This window comes from Mastigoproctus giganteus, chromosome 8 (genome assembly GCF_048544385.1).
Source record: "Mastigoproctus giganteus isolate SK-2022 chromosome 8, ASM4854438v1, whole genome shotgun sequence".
NCBI classification, from domain to species: Eukaryota; Metazoa; Arthropoda; class Arachnida; order Uropygi; family Thelyphonidae; genus Mastigoproctus; species Mastigoproctus giganteus.
Genome location: NC_143582.1, coordinates 39,210,814 through 39,238,797, shown reverse-complemented (window position 1 = coordinate 39,238,797; position 27,984 = coordinate 39,210,814). Strand labels below are relative to the sequence as shown.

At 36.6% G+C, this 27,984-nt stretch overlaps 1 protein-coding gene across 3 annotated transcripts in view; it reads right to left on the bottom strand.

The window, feature by feature from the left end:
* Lerp (lysosomal enzyme receptor protein) overlaps positions 1 to 27,984 on the bottom strand; it is a 441,548-nt gene that overhangs the window by 168,577 nt on the left and 244,987 nt on the right. For all 3 annotated transcript variants that reach the window (XM_090379899.1, XM_090379900.1, XM_090379901.1), the window contains exons 26-28: positions 21,270 to 21,392; positions 11,292 to 11,557; positions 4,089 to 4,298 (exon numbers count right to left, since the gene is read on the bottom strand). In XM_090379899.1, coding sequence (XP_090236025.1) covers positions 4,089 to 4,298; positions 11,292 to 11,557; positions 21,270 to 21,392 — 599 coding nt within the window. The remainder of the gene's footprint in view (positions 1 to 4,088; positions 4,299 to 11,291; positions 11,558 to 21,269; positions 21,393 to 27,984) is intronic.

Here is a 27,984-nt window from a genome sequence, read left to right as displayed (position 1 = left end):
CCTACCTTCTCACAGGACATGGAGCTATCCGCCACAAGCTACACCTCTTTGGACTGACAGATAACCCAGCCTGCGCATGTGGTTCCCTCGAGACCTGGGACCACCTGCTACACGAGTGTGAACTGTACGAAGATCTGCGTGGACACCTCATCACACGAGTCCAGTTCAACCCCAAAAATCAGGAGCACTACCTACTGGAGGACGAGGGAACCTACAATGCCCTAACCAACTTTGCTCAGTGCCTCTTTGTAAGACGCCAGACTCTTCCTTTGCCGGAAAATCTAGGACAACTAGGATAAATACAACAACAATCACAACAAATGATGAACCAAGATAAAACTGGACTGTGCCTGAACTGCACTCTCCCAAATACTGACCGATGGAGGACACCGATTCCATTTGAGAACTGTTAACCAAATGCATTGACTACAATCGGACCTTCGGGAGTCCTCCCTGACTGTGACTGAAGCCTATCCTACTGAATATCCACTAGTGGATGGACCTGGATCCCACGAGTAACTACTTAATAAAAGACGAAGCATGATCTGCACAAATGTCATACAGACCTGGACTGAAAACCTGGACAGAGATATCTTCACTCCACTCCTGGGAATACCAAATGGGGCAGCCCTGACGCCTTGGCGCCCGACTGAAGCCACCCCACATGTATGCCCTGTGGGCAAATAGGCCAGCTCCCTTGCCTGGCCTACTTTCTACCCGTCCCTGGCGGGGGATGAGGGGACAGCCCTGCTGTCACCTCCCCTTCTCGCCACCCCTTCTTTTCCTTCTGGTGGGGCATGGGCATGCCCCACTGTAAACTGGAGTTGTCTTCCCTATCGGCTCCATACTTCTATCTATCTCCCCCCCAGTCTTCAGTCTCCCTCCCCACTCTACCTGCACGCTAGTGAACGCCCCACACAACCTAAATTCCACAAGTGAAAATCAATTTCGCCCACCATTTCTTTTGACCTCCTAGCACTTCCTCCTCAACGTGATCACATTTTTATTTATTTATTTTTATTTATTTTTATTTTATTTTATTTATTTATTTTATTTTTTTTTATTTTATTTTTATTTTTTATTTTATTTATTTTATTTTTATTTTTTATTTTATTTATTTTATTTTTATTTTTTTTTTAGGTCCTAGCCACTGAAATCTCAGGAAATTAGGTGGCAGGACCTGCCAGAGTGAACTATATTCAAGTGGATACCTGGTCTGCCTCCACGGGGCGAAAGTGGGGCAACGTCGGGCCTCAGTAGAGGTCTGGCGGCTAAATGACCAGATGAACAACGGTACAAGGCATCACACATATACAAAGTCCATACACTTTTAAATCTCTGGCTTTTCCAGTAAACTGGTTCACATACAATGTAACCTACGCGGAGATGGGGGAAACCCCTGGTGCCGCTTGACCCTAAACACACTTTACACTTTACACTTTACTTGCTCGATCTGGACGCCTTCGAGATAGATGGTGGCTTGCGACCCATCTGTTGTCAGGGCCTTTGTCTTACCAGCATTGATCTTCAAACCGTATGGCCGGGCAATGCAGGCAATGTCGTAGAGGATGTCCGTGGCTTCAGCGTCGTTACCGGCAAGGATAGCACTATCATCAGCAAACATCAGGTCAGTCACATAGTGATCCTTGTCATATTGTATGCCCTGTCTGTTTCTGAATGCTTGCCTCATAATGGCGTCGACCACGATGTTGAAAAGCAACGGGGAGGCTACATCCCCTTGGCGGACTCCAGTTTGGATGGTAAATTCCTCAGATAAATCATTCTGGATGCGCACCTGGCTGGTTAAACCGTTGTATGCAGTTTGGAGGAGTGTGATGACTTTTCGAGGTACATGTTCAACCTCTAGTAGTTTCCATAAGGCAGGCCGGTGGACACAGTCGAAAGCAGACTTAAAGTCAATGAAAACAATGACGGTTCGCTGTCCACACCGGAAGAGACCATTACTAAGTTGTGAGCTGAGGTTGTTTGTTTGTTGATTGGTTTTTAGGAGCATTAGCAACTAAGGCGATATTGCTCCGGGAATATGCGGTGGTCATTCCCTAACCTTTCCGCATCCTCCGTATTTGGTGGTGATGGGATCGAACCCCGGTCTAATCAAGAAGCATGTGTTACGCACTGCTGCTCCTTCCCACCTGGCTACACAGCCGCCATGTGAGCTGAAGTACTAAGAGGACTATTCACCTCGAATGTATACATGGAAGGATTGTTTGTGAGAAAAATATCAAGAGTGTTGGCTGTGTGGTTGGGATTTTCAGCTACGAACAATCTGCATGAGGTCATTAGTAACTGCAAAAGCCTCAACATCGCGACCAGCTAGGTCCCTGTTACCATAAAATGGAAACTAGCTTGAGTTGTGAACATTAAAATCACCAAGGAAAATTACTTCACCATTAGGAAAGTTGGGTGGGAGAAAGTCAAGTTTCAAAGAAAGGAAGTCAAAGAGTTGCGACTGACTAGTGGAGTTGGGGAAATGGCAACAGATGAATCTGACAGAATGGGATAGAGAGATTTTAAGCCAGAGAAGATTGAAAAAAGCTAATTCCAAATTACTAATCTGTGTCAGTTAATATCCATGTATAATAATAATTTAAATATGTGTAAATTATTAACACATGCACAAGTGCCACCTTTGAAGCAAAAAGGGTCACACAGAAAATAATTAAGACAACTGAGATGAGCAGTGATTGAATCAACCAATAATTGTGATTCTATCAGAAAAGGTGTGACTTGACAGACTACAAGCAGAAATGGACTTCACTGAGATTGGAACTGAGACCATGTATATTGGTAAAATGAAAGAGGAAGTGTTTGGGAGGTTTAGATCATTACGTACATAAATTTGTTCTATTAGTTTAACTATTCAAGGCATATTCATAAGTAAGAAAAGGTGGGGAGGACATGATGCATGAAGTAATGAAATTTTTGGATAAGTTGTACACACAGAAAGAATAAATTCATCTCCTTGACATAACATGGCCTTGTAAATACACTTACCATATTTCATTGCATCATTCATCAGCAGCCACTATGCTGCTACATAGTATAATAATGAGTACATATTTAAATTATTATTATTATCATACATGAAAGGTATTGTATGTAGCATTAAGTATTCTGTATGTAGCATTAAGCAAACTAAGTTTGTTACTTAGTGCACCAATTTCATATCATGGAGACACTAAGGCAACACGTGGCAGAGTTGCCACTCAGAGCTATATAATATCATTGTACATGAAAGGCATAGCCTTGTTCTGTATATGGCACTGAGCAAACTAAGTTTTCTACTTAGTGCAGTCTCATTGAGATAACTCCTCCATGTTTTCTTGGTATCTGGATCTGTGTAGTAGCACTACTCTAAATAAAACTCACTGCTCCGGTAGAGAAGTATATTGCTGTTTTATTTAAAAGTGCCACTACACAGACTGACCCAGACATCAAGGCAACTCGTAGATGAATGCCTCACAAAGAGATTGATGCACTATTTAGCAAGCTTAGTTTGCTCAATGCTACATACAGAACAAGGCTATGACTTTAATGTACAATGACATTATATAGCTCTGGTGGCATAAGGCTTTTGCCATAAACTCATTTTATTTTATTGTTATATTATTATCATTTGTGGGCTCATAAATTTGCATGTCCTTGGTCTTCATAAAATATTACACTGGCCCTGATGCAAGATTCATAAAAAATATATATCATAGTAACAACAACACTAATTTCAGAAAATAAAACTGTGTATATTTTTAGGCTAAATACACAAATGTGAAAAGTATGCTATTCTCACCATTTTACTTTCAAAAGTAACAATGTGCAGTCAAAGTTGAACACAAATAAAGTAAGATCAAGCACTGAATTTTTAGATAAAATTTGTGGCTTCAAAAATTTTTGGTTTATAAGATCATCTAGTTACAAATCACATGTCTATAATTCAACAGATCACTGTAGCTGAATATAATATTATTTCAATCATAAATCCTATATAATAATTTCGAACTAAAAATAATTTGAAAACAGAGGCAATAGCAATGAACTTTCTCACTTGCTTTCAGGATATATAAACTTACCACACTTTTATTGTGCTGGAAGTCTACTTTGCAGGCAAATGAACCAAGAGAGCATGAAGTTCCAACAATTGGGCCAAGAGGATGACAAATATTAATGTAGAAGGCAAAATTATCATCTTGCACTGAAAATATAGGATGCTGTTCTCCTTGTTTCACAATCAGTGGTGTCATATCAATTCTATTACTCACATATTCAGCAGCACAATGCACCTATAAAATATTAAATAACTTGAACATTTTAATGATTCTGGGGTAAGAAATACTGCTTTCAGCTAGCAAAACTATGCATTAAAATGTAATATTCAAATTTAACAGATACACAACTACAGGTTTCCAGACAAATTTTTGAATTATTTAATGAATCCAGTATTTCTCATGAATATTAAAAAAAATAATAAATAAAATAAAAAAACACACCTATACTTGGTCATCTAAGGATGACTATAATTTTAATTTGTTTTAAAATGTTAGCATATCCACTTAAAATTACAGTTGTAATTTTAAATGGATATGCACATGCAAATGGAATGAGAAAGTAAGCATCAATGTCTTATTATGGATGATTTTAATTTGTCTCTAATTGACTGGAGCAAATAAGAAGGAAACTCCACATCGGGACAAAATTTTTAAATCAACTAGATCAGTTGTTCCCAAACTACTGAGATCTACAAATCCCTTCAAAAATAAAAAAAAAAAAGTTATTTATATTAGGGTTACCCATAATTGATTACATAAACCTGTATTTGTTTCTGTAAAATGAGTTTGTTCTCTGGTCGATTTGCCTGTTTTGCTAAATGAAAAAAACACCAGTTTCTGTGGGGAAAAAAAAAAACTTGCTATCTACCTGAGACCAACTAACTCAGCCACAGAGTGAAAAAAGCCCATTAAAGTTCCTCGCATCATCGACGGGATTCAAACCTGGGATTTTTCCACATGGCGTGGGGAGGACGGTGATGATACCACCGTGCTACCTGTGCAGACCAAATCAGTTCATTATATGGAAATTTTCTTCATTATACGGAAACTATTTTCAATGCAATGACCAAGGGGATATCAAAAAAGTTAGCTAAATAGAAAAATTTGCTATATGGAAGTTCGTTAAAGAGAGGTCCAACTGTACACACACACACACATATATATATATATATATATATATGCAAGTAGGATTTAACAAGTCTGATAAATTTTGATGTAGGTGCAAAGTTGGGGGTGAAAAATACACAAGGTGCCAAAAACTAGAAGGGCAACGATAGTAGGAATAAGAAGTACTGTAGGTTTGTAAAAAGAAAGAAAGAACGTGAATATCCTATATATTATGATGAATTAAGAGAATTATAGGCTGAATTGCAAAGCCAATTAAAGGTGAGGGAACTGTAAAGTAAATACAAAATGATTAAACACATAAAACGTGAGATAGCAACGATCAGAAATGGGTGGGCAAATTTAGTTATAGGTTGAAAAGGGGGGGGGGGTGGCAAAAATGCAAAAAATCTGATGATAGCTAAAGTAAATATTGATACATGGTCAGGTATTTCATCAGGGGACTACACCTGACCATGCATCAGGAACTGCATTTCTATGCTTGTCCATAAACAGTGGAAGAGAAGTGAAATAAAGCAGCACCATTCTTACACAGTTGGTTTTGGTTTTTTTTTTTTTAGGAGCATTAGCAATTAAGGCCATATTGCTCCGGGATACGTGGTGGTCATTCCCTGACCTTTCCGCATCCTCCATATTTGGTGGTGACAGGCTTGATCCCCGGTCTAATCAAGAAGCGTGTGCTACGCACTGCTGCTGCTCCTTCCCACCTGGCTACGGAGGTGCCTTCTTACACAGTATGGACAAGGTAGGACAAAGTATATATATATATATATATATATATATATATAAAAAGAAAAGTATATATGGGCTGGCCTCGATTAATGCAATTAATTTGTCCCGCGAACGCATCGCGCAAAACGGAAATGCGTTAATCGAATATAATCAATAGGAAAAATTATAATTGGTCCTTGACCTTGGAATGTGCATAAAGAATTTTAAAAATACCTTTTAAATAACTTTTTAACTGTATACAATGTAAAAGATAATGAAAATAATTATGGAATTAAATGTTTATTTCATAAAACAGTGGTTCCCAAACTGTTCGCCGCGGAATATTTTAAATTTTCGAGGGAAACACAGCAATACCGACATCTGTTGGACACTGTGCGAACTATTAGCTCGAGATAGTTCAGTTTCAACATTTCTTATTAAGCCGTTTGGACCTAACTACTTAATTAATAAACGGAATTGTTAGGTATTTCTTTTGGTCTAGGTGCGCCGTGAAAAAATTACTGAGACACTAAGGGTGCCATGAACCGAGAAAGTTTGGGAATCTCTGACATAAAATACACAAAGAAGAAATGACTGTTGTGGAAATATTTGAACAGGGTTGACTTTCTCTTTTCATCAATCAATTTCCAATAGCCGACAACAATCTTCTCTAGGCACTGGTGAAATAAATATTGCAGAGAACCTCAAACCTTTTGTTTGAGGTTCTTTGCGATATGAAAGATTTCATCAAGTTCTTTTACCATTATCTCCTTCGCGGTAACATTTTTATCTGGCTCATTTAAAAATTAGAATTTCTAAATGCAAGTCTGCATTGACTTCATTAGAGGGAGACAAACAAGTAACACGTCTTCTTCCGATGGTTGATGGAACAAAGTGAGGCAGGTAGCAGGCAAACATTTGTTTATTGCCCGTCCGATGCGCAGTAAGCTTAATGTGCAATTCAAAACTTTTTCAACTATCGCATAAAAAATAAAATAAAAAAGTCACATTAACTGGAAATTTGCATTGCGTAAAGTGAAAAGTGGCATAATTTTTTCAAATAGTGGTAACTGAAAAACATGTTAATCAAACTTGCGTTATGTGAGGCCTGGCTGTATACATAAAGAAAATTCAAAGTTTTATGTTTAAAAAACAACTTTATTCTTATTTTCACTATATAATATCGGTGTAAATACACCACAGTTAACCACTAAATTTGAACTACGTATGCAGTGTAAAAGGCATCGTTTTAATTCGTTGTGAAGGTAACCACAATATGAGATACAATTAAAACGATGCCTTTTACACTACATATGTAGTTTAAAGTTATGGGTTAACTATGGTGTATTTACACCAATATTATATAGTTAATCACTTAAACCCATAAAGAATTATGCCTTTGTGCATTTATTTTCTAATATCTTATTTTTACATAAATATATAATAATAACTTTATTTATCATCAATTTGCTATCCATAGAACAAATAATTTGACTCCAGTTCCACAGGGTGCATTTTGCAGATCTCCAGGGGTCTGTGGAACCCAGTTTGAGAAACACTGAAATAGAGGATTTCTTTTGTATCAACATGTCAGGGAAAGTACTAGGGAAAAGAATATTCCAGACCTCATCATCACCCATGAACCAGATGACATAATTAAAAAAAAAAAACTCCAAGAGGAAAATTCCAAGTTGGATGAATAAGGAAGTTGCCAGATTACTTGAGTAGAAAAAGACAGCATGGAAAAGTTAGAGAAATTAAAAAGTACTGAAGCATGTTATAACAGCTACAAGTTGATCTGTAAAAGCACCACAAAAAAGGTTACGCTGGCAAAGGCAGATCATGAGAAATTACTGGCAGAGTTGGGATAAGGAATTCTAACTTAACATATATAAATGCAAAGAACAGAAGGACACACCAGAAGGACCAGATCGGTTCCTTATGTAATGGATGTGGGATAGTATTAAATACTCCAGCTGAAGTGCAGATGAACTCAACAGTTACTTTGAATCGATATTTACAAAAGAAAAACCCTTTGTGTCAGTGGGAAATTATGGGAGTGAAGTTGGAAAAAATGTAATTAATGATGTTGAAATTTCATGTTTATTTAATGAAAACACTCTCGAGCCTACAGGCCAGTAAGGCTCCTGGGGTTGATGGCATATACAGTATAATCTTAAGGGCAGGCAGCAAGTGAGTGCATTGAACCATAGAGGCTAATTATGAAAGCATCACTGGACTCAGGAGTAATTCCGTTGGATTGGAAAAGTGCCAATGTTTCTTGAATACATAAGCACAGTTCTAAGAGTGAAGTGGGAAATTTCCGGCTGGTCAGTCTACCTTCAGTAGCAAGGAAAATCATGGAGACAATGATCAAGGGTGTAATTTGGGATCATTTAGATAGAAATGGAATTCTCAAGAACACAGCATGGTTTTGTAAAGGGAAAATTATGTTTAACTAATCAGGTTAGCTATTTTGACAGGATCACTCAAGAGCTGGATTTAGGAAATAATTTCAACATTTATTTGGATTTCAGCAAAGCATTTGACTCAGTCCCACATGATCAGTTACTTTATAAGCTCGAACAGGTTGGAATCGCAGGAAAAATCCTTAGATGGACAGCAGGATGGCTTCAGGGGAAGGAAGCAGCAGGTTGTGATGAATAGTTCTTCAGATTTGTTTGATGTAAAGAGTGAGGTTCCCCAATGTTCAGTATCAGGACCACTGTTTTTGATTTTCATAAATGACACTGATGAAAGGATAGAGGGCGTGATGTCTAAATTTGCAGAAGATGTAAAGATTGGTAGGGTAGTTAATGATTGCTGCCAAGCAGAGCTTCTTCACAGTGACATAGATAAACTTCAGGGATGGTCAGAAAAATGACAGCTATGCTTTAATCCAGCAAAGTGTAAGTTATTACACCTGAGGAACAGTAACCCCAAAATAACTTATACACTTGGTGGAGTTGAACTGAAGCCAGTAGTGGAGGAAAGGAACTTGGGTATTACGAAACAGTCAGACATGAAGTTCTCCAAGCATTGTAGACTGGTTGTAAGGAAGGCCCGTGGTGTCCTTGCTAGTAGATATAGGGACATCATAATCCCATTATATAAGGTTATTGTTAGACCACTCTTGGAATACTGTGTTCAAGTATGGAGACCGCACCTAAAGAAATACATTGTACTTCTTGAAAGGATCCAAAGACAGGTAACTCACCCAGTGAGATTGGCAAAAAGGGCATCCATATGAGGAAAGACTTCAAATATGTGGGTTGCAGAGCTTGGAAACTAGGAAACTTAGAGGAGACTTGATTGAGGTGTTTAAGGCTCTGAGAGGCATAAGTAAAATGAATGAGGATGAAATTTTCACGATTATAAATGATTCTAGAACTAAGGGCCATAATTTTTATGGGGGAGTTGTTTAGACTGGATTGTAGGAAGTTTTATTTTAGCCAGCAATTTATAAATTACTGGAATAAGTTAGTATCAGCCTCTACCACCATATGGGCGGTAGAGGCTGACAGTTTGGGAAAATTCAAAGGTCAGCTGGATAATTACCTATGGGTGGATGGAAACGCATAAGTTGTCCATTTTCTTTTCTCTTATTATTTATTTATTTTTTTAATTTTCTTATTATTATTATTTATTTTATTTTTTTTTGGCTGGTGCAGCATAAGCCATAGGCTTCCTTGAACCTGTGGCCATTGCTAATACTAATAATATGCATATGCAGCCTTTTGCCTTCTACAGGTAATAATGAACCATACATGTGTACAGAAATCAACAGCTGCTACTCACCTTTGCACTAGTAGTAGTAACCAAATATATGTGAACAATAAAAAAACAGCCCTCTCCATTAGAATTTTAAGAACAATAATATTTTGCACTATTCTGATACCTTGATAAAAATCATTCTTCCATTCATAAATACCACGTGCATTTTTGATACAAAGGAAAGAAATCCTCTAACATAGCAGCTCACTTAACAGATTAAGTACCTTCCATCTGGTCTTATATGTTTGGTATATAAGAACATGTCTAAGCTTATAGGAGTCCAGTTAACATTGCCATTATTCCTTCTTTGCTCAACAATAGGAATTCTAAACCTGTATGGCTTATGATTTGGGATTGACAGTCTACAATTAAGAGTTTTTTCCCCCACCCATAATAATGGAGGGTTCTGTTTTATACTCTTTAGTGGCCTTGGCCAGAGAAGTTCATAGCTTTATTGTTATGGTAGCAAAACTGAACAATGCTAGTTGACAATGTGCTGTATATTTGTTGCGGCAATTCACAATTTCAATTAAGTGTGGTTTGTAAGTCACAGCCAGCCAAAATTATCAACTAGAACTTTCTTTAATCTACAAAATGTTGAAGCTAATAAATTTGTTAAAATTATTTTAAACATATTCATCCAATTGTTACAAAGAAATTGGCCATTATTTCTATTCATTTCCCCTCTCCTTAAACTTATTTATATTAACTAGTTCCTTGATTTCTCTTTCTACACATTCTTAGTCATCATTTCGAAATCAATTTTATTCAAGTTATGACCCAACACATGATTTAAGGCTACTCTAATATTTTAATTTCTAGTGAATTGTAAGCATGTTGATCAGAAGCTAAGAAATTTCGGTCTTCAATTTTCTGCCAATCTATTAAAGATAGGCAAATGTTATTTCTAGCAACTTGGAGGAGTGATGGTTTGAGTAAAAAAATGGCTAAAGCTGATTAACCTTATCTATGATTTATGACAGTGCCAGTCCCTCACTAACCTGAAGATGCAAGAGGGATGAACTGTTAGTAACTGGAATATCCTTAAACCAAAACATATGATAAGGCTGCCGTAGCCTAGTGGTCAGGCGCACGGGTGCATAAGTACACGTGCCTTGAGTAACCGGGGTTCAAGCCCGTGACTACTGAATACGGTGCTGTTTCTTGTATTCTGTCTATCTTGTGAACTCCTCTGACCGTTTGGTCGTCCCGGAGTATAAACAGACAATTTATTTATTTTTATTTATGATGCTAGAAGGAAGGCAGTTTGAAGCACAGTTAAAGAGTTTAAGTGAAGCCAAGGCATAAGTACAATTAACATTCAATTGTGAAAACAAATGGATGTTAATTTCTAGTATATATGTACATTTGCATTTAAGGTGTTGACACATATTCAAATGTTAACACTGTAATTGTAAGTGCAAGTCACACTTAACCTAAATAAATGTATTTGCTACCAAATCATGGTACTAGTTTCAGGATGTTACTGATATGTCAGTTGTCTGAAATTACAATAAATCAGCATGAAACAGCAAAAATGTAGATTTTGCAATTAAAGTGACACATGTTCAATTCATTATAATGCTGCATACAGCCACTAAGATATTAACTACATACCTCACTTTCACATGCTAGTTCTGTTGGCCATATAAAATAATAAGTGCAGTCTCCAGATTCCATTAAAAATTTTGGCTCTCTTGATTCACTAGTATCACCAGAAGGACAGATAAACTGTATTATCGTATTACGTTTATATTTATTTTTATGGCATGCAGCTCCATCTGAATAATTCAACAATAATGCTCCTTCATGATAATGTAAATGAGAATTTATGTTTCCTGCATTCCACATTTTGTGACCATTCACTTCAGTCTGACAAGAACCTAAATATAAAATTGTAATATTTTAATCTCGCATACATATAAATAAAAATATGATGTACAGTTTTTTATTGTACAACACATACATACTGCATTTTTTTTTAAAATTAGAAATTCAAATCTATGTCACTTCCATGCTTATATTCAGGCCTCAACAAATTTGTTCTAGATATAGATGCCATTGCTAAAAATTAGTCATCAGCTGAAGGGGAGGATATGCTATTAAAAAAAAAAAAAAAAGCCTTCTAGAACAGCCATTGCATTAAGCATTTTCTCAAATCATATGATGAGGTAAAAATACCAGTAATACAACTGGTTGGGCTATTTCTTCACATTCCTTCAACCAATATGATTCATTCCATAAAATAATGCTGTTGATTTTCTCTGACATCTGTATTCCATCATAGTGTATTGTATCTTTGTCAAATCATGACAATCCTAGTAGATACAGACCGTATTTATCATAAAACCAATTTTCATTGGTTTTACGATAAATACGGAATGCAAAACAGTCACCAAGCCAGCTTTCTTAGGTGCCATGGTAAAGATGTTTGTTGAGGCCTGCTTATATTCATTCATTATTTGACATTTACCTTCTTGTCAAACATGGACAAGTTACTCAAATTTAAATTTGCATCTAACTTTTACACAATAAAAACCCTTACCTTTTGAATCACAAAATACATATTCCAAAATGCTTATTTAAAGTTTTTCTTCTTTTCATTAAAGTCTTTCAATCTCTTTCCAATTTACATAACTTTACATCTTACACAGATAAGATGAAAATTCCTTTCCAACCCTATGCTAATACCAGTTTATTACAAAATTTTGGTTTTGTCAATTATCTATCAGCCTACATTGAATTTTGTATTAATCCCTTCACATTTACAGTTAACCTGTTAGTAATATCATCTCAATTTCTATTCGCATTTCTTCTCACAAAGACCTAACTATCATATCTAAGCCTAAAATAATGCATGCCCAGTAGCACACAACAAAAAATTAATTGCCTACATATGATCGCAAAATTCTAGTTTATATTAACTCATTACACAATTAATTAGCTATTACAGGCAGGAGTTCATTGGATGTCTTCCTCCTCACATATAACGTTCAGTAAAACTACAACTGAACACCAAATAGCATAACACTAAATCATGTTTTTTATATATATATATGGGTTTTTAATGTAACCCTTTAAAAATATATATATAAAGAGTCACATAAAAAAGAGGTAGACAGTAAATGTAACGGTTTCGGTGAAAGAAAGATTAATAAAATAGGTACGACAGATGCACCTAAAAGCACAAAGCAGCATTAAAGGATGCAAGAGTATATGTAATTTGTATTAATATTAAATTAAATTAAGTAAGTAAAAAGGAATGTGAAAGTTACACAAGGTGCCAATAACTATAAGCGTGAGGAAAGTAGAAAAAGAAGAATAGTAGATTAGTGAAAGGTGAAAGAATCGTAATATCTTAGAGGTTATGATGAATTAAGTAAATTATGGGCTGAATTGACAAGCCAATTTAAAGTGGGGGAATTGTAAAGTAAAATTAGTACTACAAAAAATGCAAATAAAAATGAAAAGGTATAGCTGTCATCAGATATGGGGGAAAAAATTTTAGTAAAAAGTCTAATATAGGTAATGCAAAAATGCTTGATCTGATGTCAGCAGAAATAAATATTGATACATGATCAGGTATTTCATCAGGGGACTAAACACCTGACCATGTATCAGGAACTGGGTTTCTATACATGTCCATAGTAGTAGAAAAAAAAAGTGAAAGGCCAAAAAAGGAATGAAATGAAATTAGCACTTTTTAATACAGTATGGACAAGGTAGTCCCAACGCAGTGTAATTTATGTAGGTAAAAATAAGTATTGGGTTTGGATAAATATGTGGAATTTAATGTTATGTTGTTATTGTTATTTGGTTTTTTTAGGAGCATTAGCAACTAAGGCTATATTGCTCCGGGAATATGCGGTGGTCATTCCATGACCTTTCCACATCCTCCGTATTTGGTGGTGACGGGTTCGTACCACGGTCTAATCAAGAAGCGTGTGCTATGCACTGCTGCTCCTTCCCACCTGGCTACGGAGGCACCTGGAATTTAATGTAGGATTTAATTTTGTATAGATAAGAAATCAGTGTATTTTAAAATATATATCTGGAACAAGCAAATGGTATAAGGGTGAGGTATTAAATTAAGGATGGGAAAGGGAAAAGGAGTATTTTAAATAAATAAAGATGAAAAATAGCAATAGAAGTAGGAACGTTCGTTTCACCCTTGTATTACACTAATAGTTTAACCCTAGTATTACACTAATAGTTTCACCCTCATATTACACGAATAGGAAGAAATTTAGAGACAGCAGAAAGATAAAAAAGCATAGAAAGTTATTAAATAACACTAAGCTTTTTGGGTTGTGAAGCCCAATCTTGTAGTAAGGGCTCTGGCGATTGTAAGTGTTAGTATAAAAGGGAGCTAATACCAAATGATTGTATTGAAAGAAAAAAATGTGTCGCGACACGCTGAGAAATTAATCTAAAATGAAACCAAAAATATAAGACAGTGAAAGTGTATGATACCTGGAGTATTTCAAGCAATGCAAAGAGAAAATGAGATGGTGGGAAAAATAAAAGCAGGAAGCTGAGATTCACAAATTTAGTAGCGTAGATGAATGTATGCAGGCTTAAACCAAATGAGCAATATATCTACACGAGAAAGCAATTTATAGCAGCGAAGCGGACTTAATAGTAAGCTGTGAAGAAATTCAAAATAGCAGGAAAATAAGAGACCTCTATAGTTGTATTTAGAATCCAAGTGCATGAAGATAATTTATAATTAGCATTGAAAAAAGGAAAGAAAAAGAAACGCAGTTGAAATAGTATGGCTTTACAGCGATACAGTCATACAAAATTAAACATTACCATTAAAAAAATAAATAATTATACATTGGCAAAAAAACATATACACGTAGGCCAAATGATGGGGTTACATTATAATAAACTGAAAGGTAAATGTATAAGAGTATGGTAAATAAGAAACCTCAAATAAAGGGTTTTCCAATAGTAACGCTCGATGTTTGGCAACAGCGCATGACGAAGTCGACAGTCACACAGGTGGTATCTTTGGTAGCCGTATTCAGTTAGTCTCTGCATTTTATTATGGAGCGTTACACGACTGAGCAACGAGTCGAAATTGTAAAAAATTATTATCAAAACCAATGTTCTATTCGTCAAACGTTTCGTGCACTCCGTGCAGTTTATGGTGTCGACGAACGTCCTTCAGAATCCACAATTCGCCGTTTAATAAACAAATTCGAAGCAACTGGGTCTGTGGCAAATCTGAAAGTGCCTGTACGTCAGCGAAACGCAAGATCCGTTGAAAATATTGCTGCAGTCCGGGAAAGTGTGCGTGAGAATCCGCAACAGTCCATTCCGCGTCGGGTTCAAGAACTTGGCCTGTCTTCGATGACAACTTGGCGAATCCTGCATAAGGACTTAGGGCTTCACCCTTATAAAGTGCAATTAACCCAACAACTAAAGCCCAACGATCATGCGCAGCGGCGTGCATTCGCTGATTGGGTGCTAGAGCAGTTGGAGGTCGATCCTGATTTTGGGCGAAAAATAATGTTTAGTGACGAGGCTCATTTCTGGTTAAGTGGCTTTGTTAACAAGCAAAATTGCCGAATTTGGAGCGACGAAAACCCATGGGAGATTCATGAGGTCCCACTACATTCCGAAAAAGTTACGGTATGGTGTACACTTTGGTCCGGCGGAATAATCGGTCCGTATTTTTTCGAAAACAAAGAAGAAGTGGCACTTACGGTCAACGGTGAGCGATACAGGGCTATGATAAGAGATTTTTTTTTGGCCTGCAGTGGATGGAATCGATCTAACAAACATTTGGTTTCAGCAAGACGGTGCTACATGCCATACGGCACGTGATACAGTAACACTATTGCATGAGAAATTTGAAGGTTCCGTTATATCGCGAAATGGTGACGTTAATTGGCCGCCCAGATCCTGCGACCTAACGCCACTGGATTTTTTTCTCTGGGGCTTTCTAAAATCCAAAGTCTATGCTAACAAACCACGGACGGTTGCCGCCTTAAAGGCCAACATTAGGCGCGTTATTGCTGAAATTGAGCCACTTTTATGCGATAACATCATCACCAATTGGGTATCCAGGATTAACCAAACCAGACAAAGCCGCGGCGGACATTTATCTGATATAATTTTTAAAACATAATGTTAACACATATACTTCATAATAAAAATAAAAATAGATCACTATCACTCTCACAATTTGTTTTATTGCGTTACAAAAATCGAGCGTTACTATTGGAAAGCCCTGTATATTGAGAAATAAATTAATAATTATAATCTGTCCAAATTTGCATGAAAGTGCATCCAAGGAGAAAGAATTGGTAAAAATCCAACGAAATAAGAACATGGTGACAAGATTCAAAGGAGGTGCATTTTATGGAACCAATTATAAAAGAATATGACATAAAGAAACATGAAATAACATGTAAAAAGTCTATGTATATGAAACAATTCCAAGAAAACATTTATAGTACAGGAAATAATTTCAAATATAATACTAGATAAATTCACAGGTAGTATCAAGTGTGAATTAACTGTGGCAAATGAAATCAAGGAAAAAGAATCAGTTAACATTATACCCAATTATGAAGTGATATAACTTCAGGGATATAAGTAACATGGTGACTAAAGATGAAATAATTCCATGAATATGCAACAATTCCAAGGAAACATTTAAGTTTAGCCAAAAATGAAAGCCACTGATGCCATATTTAAAAAGAAAAACTCAAGGAAAAATACAATCCCCTGGTGATGTCCTGAGCTAGAGACTCTCCTGCAAAGGGTGCACCAGACCAGAAAGCATTTTATAAGGTTTAGATCTGGCTGGCCCCAAGAGGAGACAGAAGTCCAGAGTGAGGTATACAGTTTCCTTAGAAATAAATAAAAGCCAATGAGAGAAAAAAAAAGGAGTCACAGAGGGCAATTGTTGGCACCTCTGGTAATGTAGACTGTTGGGGTGTTGTGTATCGCATAGTTACCAACAAGCTGCCAAAAGGTGATGTTATGCACACCACTAATACTATGACAGGAAAAACAATATACATTTGGGATAGAACAGTCAATAATATACTTGACTCTCTGTTCCCAAAGGATGACCAAGCTGTCACCTTCGAACAATCCAAAATTTCCGATGAAAACGAGGCACATGCATCTTTTTATATTTAAAGTCTCCCTTCACAATAGAAAAACTAATCGACGCAATCAGCAGGACGAAAGAAAAGAAATGTCCTAGCCGTGATCTCCTAGAACCTGAAATGATAAAAACTGTAGCTAAAAGTCAATCTCACCACTTGCTTCAGCTAGATAACAACTGTCTAAACAAAGGAGTATTTCCTAACTCATGGAAATCGGCTAATCTCAGATTAATCCTCAAAAATCTGGAAAACCTCCCAATCAAGCCAAGTCATACAGTCCAACAGCCTCGTTGCCAGTACTAGGCAAGGAAACACTGATACTCTATGGCTTACCTAAGAAACACGCTACCTAAATGCAAACCTCCAGTTAGACAAACAGTATGGATTCAAACTTGGATGTTCAACTGAGTATACAATGAATAAATTAATGAGAAAAGCACAAACTGTACAAGAAAATTACATGCTGACTTTTTCAATCGATTTTGCTGATGCCCTTGAGTGTTGACAGGTTTGTACCCCGACTATATATATATATATATAAAAACAATCTATGAAACAATATGCCAAATGCACCCTTTCTTTTGTGTTCTGTAATAAGTATGGTTTCTGCAATAAAATGAAGTAAAAATGTTATCATAATATTTATATTTACTTGATGTTTTATTAATATTATGCCAAAACGTATTAACAATAAGTTATATTTGTTTTTAATGTGGACAGCAAAGAAAAACTATTGTAACTGGTAGTGATCTGCACTAACAATGATAATTCAGAAATTTCGATAAACAATTTAATAACTAAATATTTCATCAGTGAAAATCCTCAAATTCATTTGAACAAGTAATCTCTGATGTGCCCTCTTTCAAAAAAAAAAAAAAAAAAAAACCCTCTTGAAAAGGTTAAAAGACGTAAGTAAATAAAATTGAAGGTACATAAAAACAATTTTTTTTTATGATAACTTTAAGGGAGTATTAAAATCTGTAAAAACAAAAATACAAACAAATATTTGTCTCTCTCTTTTCCAGCAATATCAGTTCATTCTATATGGAGGTTCTTCAAATCCATGAAATAATAAGCAAATGAAGAAATCTATTATCGTTTAGTTTAGTAAGTTTAGAAATAGTTTAGTAAATAAATTTGATGAATTTGAGGTATTGCTCAAAACATCGAAGGCAGATATTGTTGGGATATCAGACGTGGTGTCACACAGATATAAGGGATGCGGAACTGCAATTTGGGGAGTACAACGTCTACAGAAAGGATAGACAGGATAGGAAGGGGGGAGGTGTTATGCTATTAGTTAAGAAACACATAAAAACCAAGGAAGTGAAGCCCGTCGACATCGCTGGACAGTGCAGTGTGGAGTCAGTTTGGTGTGACATAAGCATTGGGAGATCAAAATTGAGAGTAGGAGTGTGCTATAGGCCTAATGACTCTGATGAGTATAATAAGGAACTGTACAGGGAAATAGAGTGGGCCAGTAAATCAGAGTGTCTTATAATGGGAGATTTTAATTTCCCAGATATTGACTGGAATTTGGGGGCTGGTTACTCACACACTAGCAGGGATTTTGTGGATTTATTGGATGATTGTTTTCTACATCAGCATGTTCGGGAGGCAACTAGAGGAAGTAATACTCTTGATTTGATTATCAGCAGTGATTCTTCATGCATTAAGAATCTGCAGATAAATGAACCACTAGGTGGCAGTGATCACAGTGTGCTGAAGTGGGATTTACTCAAAGAGGTAACTACCATTAGGGGTAAAGGGAAGGGTTATTGCTTCCGTAAAGGCGACTACGATGGACTGAGACAGTATTTAAATTCTATACAGTGGGACCAACTGATGATGTTACCAACAGCAAATTCAAAATGGGAAGCATTCAAAGAACTTATCTTGGAAGCTACTAGGCTTTACATACCAACTAAGAAATATTGTTCAAGGTTTAGGCCAAAATGGATGTCAGATGAACTAATGAGGCATATGGCAGAGAAGAAAAATGCGTGGGATACATACAAATTAACACATGACACAGAAGCCTATGATAGATACAAGTTGATATGCAACCAAGTTACAAAGGAGGTTAGGCAGGCGAAGGCAGATTACGAGAAATCCTTGGCAAGGGATGCAAAGAAAAACAGCAAAGAGTTCTTTACTTATGTAAACTCTAGAAGGAAGGGGATGAATCAGATTGGTCCACTTGATATTGATGGGTCAAGTGTTGATGATCCTGCTCAGGTAGCTAACAAACTAAATGAATATTTTGCATCGACATTCACACATGAGGAGTTATTCAGCGAGGGGAATGCCAGAGGTGTATTCAACTCTAGCAGTAAGCTACAGAATCTTGAAATAACTGGGAGTAAAGTGGAGGAGAAACTGTTGAAGATAAACACAAGAAAGGCACCCGGGGTGGATGGGATCTATCCAGTTATATTAAAGGAGGCAGCAAAGGAAGTAAGCAAACCCTTAGCCATAATTATGAGAGCTTCCTTGGACTCAGGGGAGGTACCCATAGACTGGAAATGTGCAAATGTGACCCCAATTCACAAAGGAGGATCAAAGGCTGACACAAGTAATTATAGACCTGTGAGCTTGACTTCTGTTCCAGGAAAATTAATGGAGGCACTGGTTAAAGACGCACTGCAGGATCATTTAGACAAGACTTCAGTTATAGCTCAGACACAGCATGGTTTTGTTAAGGGGAAGTCTTGCCTGACCAACTTGATTGGATACTATGATGCAGTCACAAAAGAACTGGATGCAGGGAATAAGTTTGATATTATATACTTGGATCTTAGAAAGGCTTTTGATACTGTTGCACATGGAAGACTGCTACACAAATTGGAGCAGTGTGACATTGGAGGCAAATTGCTGCTGTGGATAAAGGGGTGGTTGAGGGGGAGAAGACAGAGAGTGGTAATCAATGGACACTGCTCATCGTGGACTGATGTATTAGTGGAGTCCCTCAGGGCTCAGTGTTGGGTCCATTATTGTTTTCTGTATTTATAAATGATATTGATGATGGTATATCGGGCTTAATGTCCAAGTTTGCAGACGATACAAAGGTTGGCAGGGTTGTCAAGGACACTACTGACACTATGCTGCTGCAACAGGATCTGGAAAGGTTGAGCAGATGGGCTGAGAGGTGGCAAATGAAGTTTAACATTGACAAATGTAAAGTACTACACATGGGAAACAGCAACCCCAGAGCAACGTATCAACTCTGTAGTACAACACTGACAGTGGTAGAGAATGAAAGGGACTTGGGGGTGGTTGTGCAGGCAGATATGAAGTTCTCTGAGCAGTGCAGACGGGCTGCAAGATTAGCTCATGGAGTATTGTCAATGATATACAGGAATTTTTCCAGCAGGGATAAGGTGATTATTCCATTGTATAAGGCGATGGTCAGGCCACACCTAGAGTACTGTATACAGGTCTGGAGGCCTCATTTCAAGAAGGATGTAGAGCTGCTGGAACGAGTACAGAGAAGGGCAACAAGATTAGTGAATGGAACAAAGGGGTGCTCTTACGAAGAAAGGCTTAAATTTTGCAAAATACAGTGTCTGGAGACTAGGCACCAGCGAGGTGATCTGATAGAGTTGTATAAAGCCTTGAATGGTTTAAGCATGCTCAATGCTGATGGGATTCTTCCTCTAGCTCAGAAAAATCACCTGAGAGGGCATAAATTCAAATTGAGGAAAGACAGATGTAGGATAGACGTGCGGAAATTTGCCTTTAGCCAGCGGGTGGTTGGTTGGTGGAACAGACTTCCATCCCTTGTGGTGGAGGTTGATAGCCTAAATAAGTTTAAGGCTCAGCTGGACAGGTATTTTGAACGAACAGAGGGGTGAAGTGGAAGTGGTTTTTTTTTTTTTTTTTTTTTTTTTGGCTGATGCTGCATAAGCTTGCTTTCTTGCATCAAATGCCTCTACTAATGCTAATCTCTCAAATATTTACATGATATTCTTTTTTTCTCCCCCCCCCCTTTTTATCTTTTTTTGTTTGTAGGGTAGTGCATTTTGCAATTTTGTATTTTTATGAAAATACAAACACTAGAAATTTCTCAAAAACTGTGGGTACTGGAAAATTTTCCAGTATTATATTTTAAATCATCACAAAACACATTACGTAATGTATGCATTTCTTTACATTTCAGATAAATTTGATTATCAAATAACAGGGGTTAGAAACTTCTATACTGCACTGAAGAAGTGTTTGAGTGCAGTATAGAAGTTTTACCCAAACCTCACAACATGATGGTCATATGACAGGATAGCAGTGATGTGTGAATTTGTAATTTTTTTTTGTTTTGTAGTGTATGTGTTCAATTAACTTGTAACATTTTCATCAAAACAATTTAATCATCACACATGGTACATTAGTGGGGCTTAATTGTATTTCATATCCACAATACTATCATAAAATATTCTTTATGGCTAATTACTTATAAAGTAATACTTACCAGATTCTTGACCACATGGATTGTCCAATGATTTACCACAAACATTCAGATAGAATATATGTGAATCACTATTAACTTGATATGACTGCTTCTGCTTCAAACGATTTAAATCAAACTGAAATCCTGCCAAAAATTTAATTTTTATATAAACACACATCTATATATATACCCATACAATTACAGTACACACACACACACACATGCATCCTTGCTCTCTCTTCCCCAAACACACAGCTATCAGTACACATAATTAAAGCTAATAATTTTTGTTCAAGAACTGTCAAGAAGTAGGTTTGATAATTCAGTTACATAAGCAGATTATCATTAGATTATAAATATTAAGGTGGTACAAAAACTTACGGCGCCCCCGTAGCCAGGTGGGCAGGAGCAGCAGTGCGTAGCACATGCTTCTTGATTAGACCGGGGTTCAAGCCCATGATCACTAAATGTGGAGGATGCAGAAAGGTCAGGGAATGACCACCGCATATCCCCGGAGCAATATGGCCTTAGTTGCAATGCTCATTAAAAAAAAAAAAAACAAACCAAACAAAAACTTACAATGTAGAAGATTAAGTATTCGGCTATGGCAAATTTTGCATGCTTACTGTGCATTGTAGGTTGTACAGTGAATATCACCAGTACTCTGTCACGTAAAGAAAAGCCTAGGTATTCATTCCTATTAGCAGGAAAAACTTAGCTTTAAATCATTGGCTGTCATTCTGGTGTATTCTGAACAAACAAAAAACTTAAAATACCTATAAGAATTGCAATTGTGAAAATTTCGGTATTCACTCGATATAATATTTACTTTTGATCTTGATCATTAATTATTTTTTAAATGGAAAAGTTAAACCATTAAAAAAAAAAAAATCTTTACAGTACCACCACTACAGAAAATTAACATGGAGTTTCAGTTTCTTTCTTTTTCCAGCTGCTGATGGCTCTGATTTTTGGTTGTACATTGGTTGGTTGGTTTATATATATATATATATATATATATATATATATATATATATATATTTTTTTTTTTTTTTTTAATTTGATTGCTTAGATTACTTAAATTTTTCTGGTATCTATTTTCTATAGGGTATTAAGGTGTATAATGAACAGGAGACATTCTGAGACATTCCTTTAAATTATGAGACATTCCTTTAAAACTGACTATCGATCCGCTCAAAGCCCCCGATGAAGTAGCGGGTAGATGACCAGGTGAGGGAATGTTAGTTAGTTAGTATTGTATGATGATTAATTAATGTTAAAATAATTATAATTAAAACTAAATTCATTATATATTATATAATTTGAATACCACATTACAGACCCCCAGGAATAGGTTAGACTAAAAACGCTAACTAAATCTCCTGTTCATTATACACCCTTAATACCCTATAGAAAATAGATACCAGAAAAATTTAAGTAATCTAAGCAATCAAATTAAAAAATATATATCAAGCACGTATAATGGTCCAATTGCCACAGGGCAATGGCATTAACGTAGCAAGCGATAAATTAAAAATAATCAAATAGACATTAGCAATAATAATAATAACACAAAAAAAAAAAAAAAATATATATATATATATATAGGTGGGTTCAAAAAGATTTGTATTCACTCAGTAGTTGTGATAGGTCAAAACAAATCATGTATTACACTTTTTCAACACAGTGACCGGACAAAATTAAGCATTTTTGCCACCTCTCAATACACTTCTGCAGGCCAGTTTTGTAGAAGTCCTCTGACTGTCCTTCAAACCACAACTCAGCAGCAGAAATCACCCCACCAACAGCAGCAAAGTGTTTTCTATGGAAAGAGGAAGAAATCTGAGGGTGCAAGGTTAAAGGAATAAGTAGGATGTAGCAATATTTCAAATACAGATTCATGGGCACTCCCCACTGCAGCATGCAAGTAATGCACAGAGGCATTATTGTGGAGTAGGTATACCTACTGACAGCTTTCCCTGTCTTTTTTCTGGTTATTACTGATAGTAACACTATCCAAAACATTTTACATTCGTTTAATAATATTCATTCTATACTCATTAGGAGCCGACTTACAAACACTGATATTACTGATAGCAATTGAAATATATTTAAAAAAAGCAAGTATCTTTTTTCTTTTTTTTAAATATTTTCACAAGGGACAAAATCTACTTTGGCTGTTCTGTAATGCCGGTTAACAGACTATACTTTGGCACATTTGTCGATGCATTTCATAAATTATCAACCCTAGAGACAGGGGAGAATCATAGTTATAATTCCCTATTTTCCAGTTTCTTCCATTCACTGTCTACGAAAGTTAAGAATTGTATCTTTCCTAATACTGAAATAAAGAACGGGCCCACTTTCATTCTTAATCATAATTATGTGTCATCCATCAGTATCAAATTCTCTATGCTATGGATTATTAAAAAATGTGCTTTGAAATTATATTCTATTAGTAACCACAAAACTAAAAAAAAATATTGCTGGTTTGCTGAGCTAGAACATGGTAGGCAACCATGTTCTAGCTCAACCCATGGGTCATTGAGCGATCCAACACCACAAGTTGCTGATCTATTAATTAAATGTAAAAAATAAAATAAAAAAAAATTCACACACCAGAAAATAATAAAATATTATGCACTCACAGTGGAAAGGGAAAATACAGATACTAAGTCATTAAATTTTCTAAATTTCACGCTTACTTGGGACTCGAATAAAATCCAATTTAACATCTATCGTGAAACTACAAACACTGATATGCTTCTACATTATAACAGCTACCTACAAAAGAGCAATTATCTTTAATCAATATCTATAAATATTCAACGATGGAATCTACTTTGGGCACAGAAATACAAATATTAACCAGCAGAATCTTTAAACAGGGGTTACCCCCCCTTGCTACAATAAACCAAATTAGGGTACAAGCTAAGGATAGGGTACAAAACACTACACCAACCAACAATAGTAATATCAAAAAATACTTTATTTCTGTCCCATATGTTGAAAAGTGGCACAAACAGCTTAACAGATTCTTTAAAGATACCGAATTTAAAACTGTGCCCAAGCCAATACGGAAATTACACACTATACTGAACAATCACTGTCCTTCCACGTTCGCAACACAACACAAATAAATGACCTGGTATACATTTCTTGCGGTGATTGCAACTTGGCTTACCAAGGTTCTACGCGGTTTCCTCTCAATTTTCGTGTTAATCAACATGCGGCTTCAGTTCATGCTTCTCGTTCAGCAGCATCAGAATTAGCCTTTCATGCTGTTAACAAAAACACTTTTTAATTTAACGAGGCCAAAATACTTAGTGTCCAACGTAATTACACAAGACTAATTGCAGAAACCATCAAATTAAATAACACACGAATTTTGTTAATGTTCATCCGCCATGTCTAATCTCCAATTTGTGGTCTTTTACGTGCATGTGCGAAGACAAATAATCCAAATTTAAGTTTCATGCTCACCTCTATTTGGTAATTTTCATTCCTGTGATCACGAAATACACTCAAAAAGCACTGTCAGCTTCAGGAAGGAAAATAGTTTTGCAATTTTTTCGTTAAATTAATTTTTTACTTAATTTTTAATTGCATTAAATCGATTTTTAATTATTTTTTACTGTAATGTAAGTTTTTCAATTTTTTTTGATTTGTTTGCGTTTTAATTTCTGGAGAGTATCATGTGGAAGTGTTCTATGTACCATATTGAGGTAAACTTCTCTTATTATTTTACAACTACTTCTATAATATAATATATACTGTATTATTTTGTTAAATATATGTTATTAGTTTACAGGGAAGATAATCATAAGAGACATATCTATGGAGAATGCATAGATGAAGTATGTTACACCACAAAGGATTAAATACAAAAACTTATTGCTGTATATGAGACAACCCCCAAAGCAGAATGCGCTGGTCCCGAAGGAACTGGTAGTTGTTGGTGACTCTATTGTCAGGGAAACGGGGAACATGCTTTGTAAAAAAGATAGGTGGAACAGGACCAGGGTATGTCTGCCAGGGTCAAAGGTTGATGACGTTGTAGAGCGAATATCATCTTTTAAGGGCACAAAAGGTGATATAGTTGTACACGTTGGCACTAATAATATTAAGAGTAGGAGACCGGCAGAATTACTTAACAAGTACAGGTCACTGTTGAACAAAAGCCGAGAATTACGGTTGAATTTGAAAGTGTCTGCAATTCTGCCCAGACACGATAGGAGGGAGTATATGATGAGAGCCTTGTCGATCAATTTGGCCCTGGAAAGATTGTGCAAGGCTCAAGGGGTAGAATTTTTTTCAGCCTGGACTGTACTTGTTAACAGGAGAGATTGCTTCTACAGGGATGGGATACACTTAAATAGAAAGGGTGCAAGAATATTTTCTGATGCTATCGAGGCAGTGTTAGGTGGGTCGGAAAACTGCTAGCTTGGGGGGAGACAAAGACCAATAGATTGACAGTAGCCACTGGCAGAGGTGAAAGAGATTCTTGCACTGCTTCTATTAGAATGAGCAGAAGCCTGAAAAACAAGATGCATAGTATTTCAGAGACTGCTGGGAGCCATTATGGTACAAGTAAACACATGGGTTGTGTTAGGGTAGCTAAGAATAGAAACAGGTGCAGGTATACTTGCGTGTACACCAATGCTAGGAGTTTAGTAAATAAATTTGATGAATTTGAGGTATTGCTCAAAACATCGAAGGCAGATATTGTTGGGATATCAGAGACGTGGTGTCACACAGATATAAGGGATGCGGAACTGCAATTTGGGGAGTACAACGTCTACAGAAAGGATAGACAGGATAGGAAGGGGGGAGGTGTTATGCTATTAGTTAAGAAACACATAAAAACCAAGGAAGTGAAGCCAGTCGACATCGCTGGACAGTGCAGTGTGGAGTCAGTTTGGTGTGACATAAGCATTGGGAGATCAAAATTGAGAGTAGGAGTGTGCTATAGGCCTAATGACTCTGATGAGTATAATAAGGAACTGTACAGGGAAATAGAGTGGGCCAGTAAATCAGAGTGTCTTATAATGGGAGATTTTAATTTCCCAGATATTGACTGGAATTTGGGGGCTGGATACTCACACACTAGCAGGGCTTTTGTGGATTTATTGGATGATTGTTTTCTACATCAGCATGTTCGGGAGGCAACTAGAGGGAGTAATACTCTTGATTTGATTATCAGCAGTGATTCTTCGTGCATTAAGAATCTGCAGATAAACGAACCACTAGGTGACAGTGATCACAGTGTGCTGAAGTGGGATTTACTCAAAGAGGTAACTACCATTAGGGGTAAAGGGAAGGGTTATTGCTTCCGTAAAGGCGACTACGATGGACTGAGACAGTATTTAAATTCTATACAGTGGGACCAACTGATGATGTTACCAACAGCAAATTCAAAATGGGAAGCATTCAAAGAACTTATCTTGGAAGCTACTAGGCTTTACATACCAACTAAGAAATATTGTTCAAGGTTTAGGCCAAAATGGATGTCAGATGAACTAATGAGGCATATGGCAGAGAAGAAAAATGCATGGGATACTTACAAATTAACACATGACACAGAAGCCTATGATAGATACAAGTTGATATGCAACCAAGTTACAAAGGAGGTTAGGCAGGCGAAGTCAGATTACGAGAAATCCTTGGCAAGGGATGCAAAGAAAAACAGCAAAGAGTTCTTTACTTATGTAAACTCTAGAAGGAAAGGGATGAATCAGATTGGTCCACTTGATATTGATGGGTCAAGTGTTGATGATCCTGCTCAGGTGGCTAACAAACTAAATGAATATTTTGCATCGACATTCACATATGAGGAGTTATTCAGCGAGGGGAATGCCAGAGGTGTATTCAACTCTAGCAGTAAGTTACAGAATCTTGAAATAACTGGGAGTAAAGTGGAGGAGAAACTGTTGAAGATAAACACAAGAAAGGCACCCGGGGTGGATGGGATCTATCCAGTTATATTAAAGGAGGCAGCAAAGCAAGTAAGCAAACCCTTAGCCATAATTATGAGAGCTTCCTTGGACTCAGGGGAGGTACCCATAGACTGGAAATGTGCAAATGTGACCCCAATTCACAAAGGAGGATCAAAGGCTGACACAAGTAATTATAGACCTGTGAGCTTGACTTCTGTTCCAGGAAAATTAATGGAGGCACTGGTTAAAGACGCACTGCAGGATCATTTAGACAAGACTTCAGTTATAGCTCAGACACAGCATGGTTTTGTTAAGGGGAAGTCTTGCCTGACCAACTTGATTGGATACTATGATGCAGTCACAAAAGAACTGGATGCAGGGAATAACTTTGATATTATATACTTGGATCTTAGAAAGGCTTTTGATACTGTTGCACATGGAAGACTGCTACACAAATTGGAGCAGTGTGACATTGGAGGCAAATTGCTGCTGTGGATAAAGGGGTGGTTGAGGGGGAGAAGACAGAGAGTGGTAATCAATGGACACTGCTCATCGTGGACTGATGTTATTAGTGGAGTCCCTCAGGGCTCAGTGTTGGGTCCATTATTGTTTTCTGTATTTATAAATGATATTGATGATGGTATATCGGGATTAATGTCCAAGTTTGCAGACGATACAAAGGTTGGCAGGGTTGTCAAGGACACTACTGACACTATGCTTCTGCAACAGGATCTGGAAAGGTTGAGCAGATGGGCTGAGAGGTGGCAAATGAAGTTTAACATTGACAAATGTAAAGTACT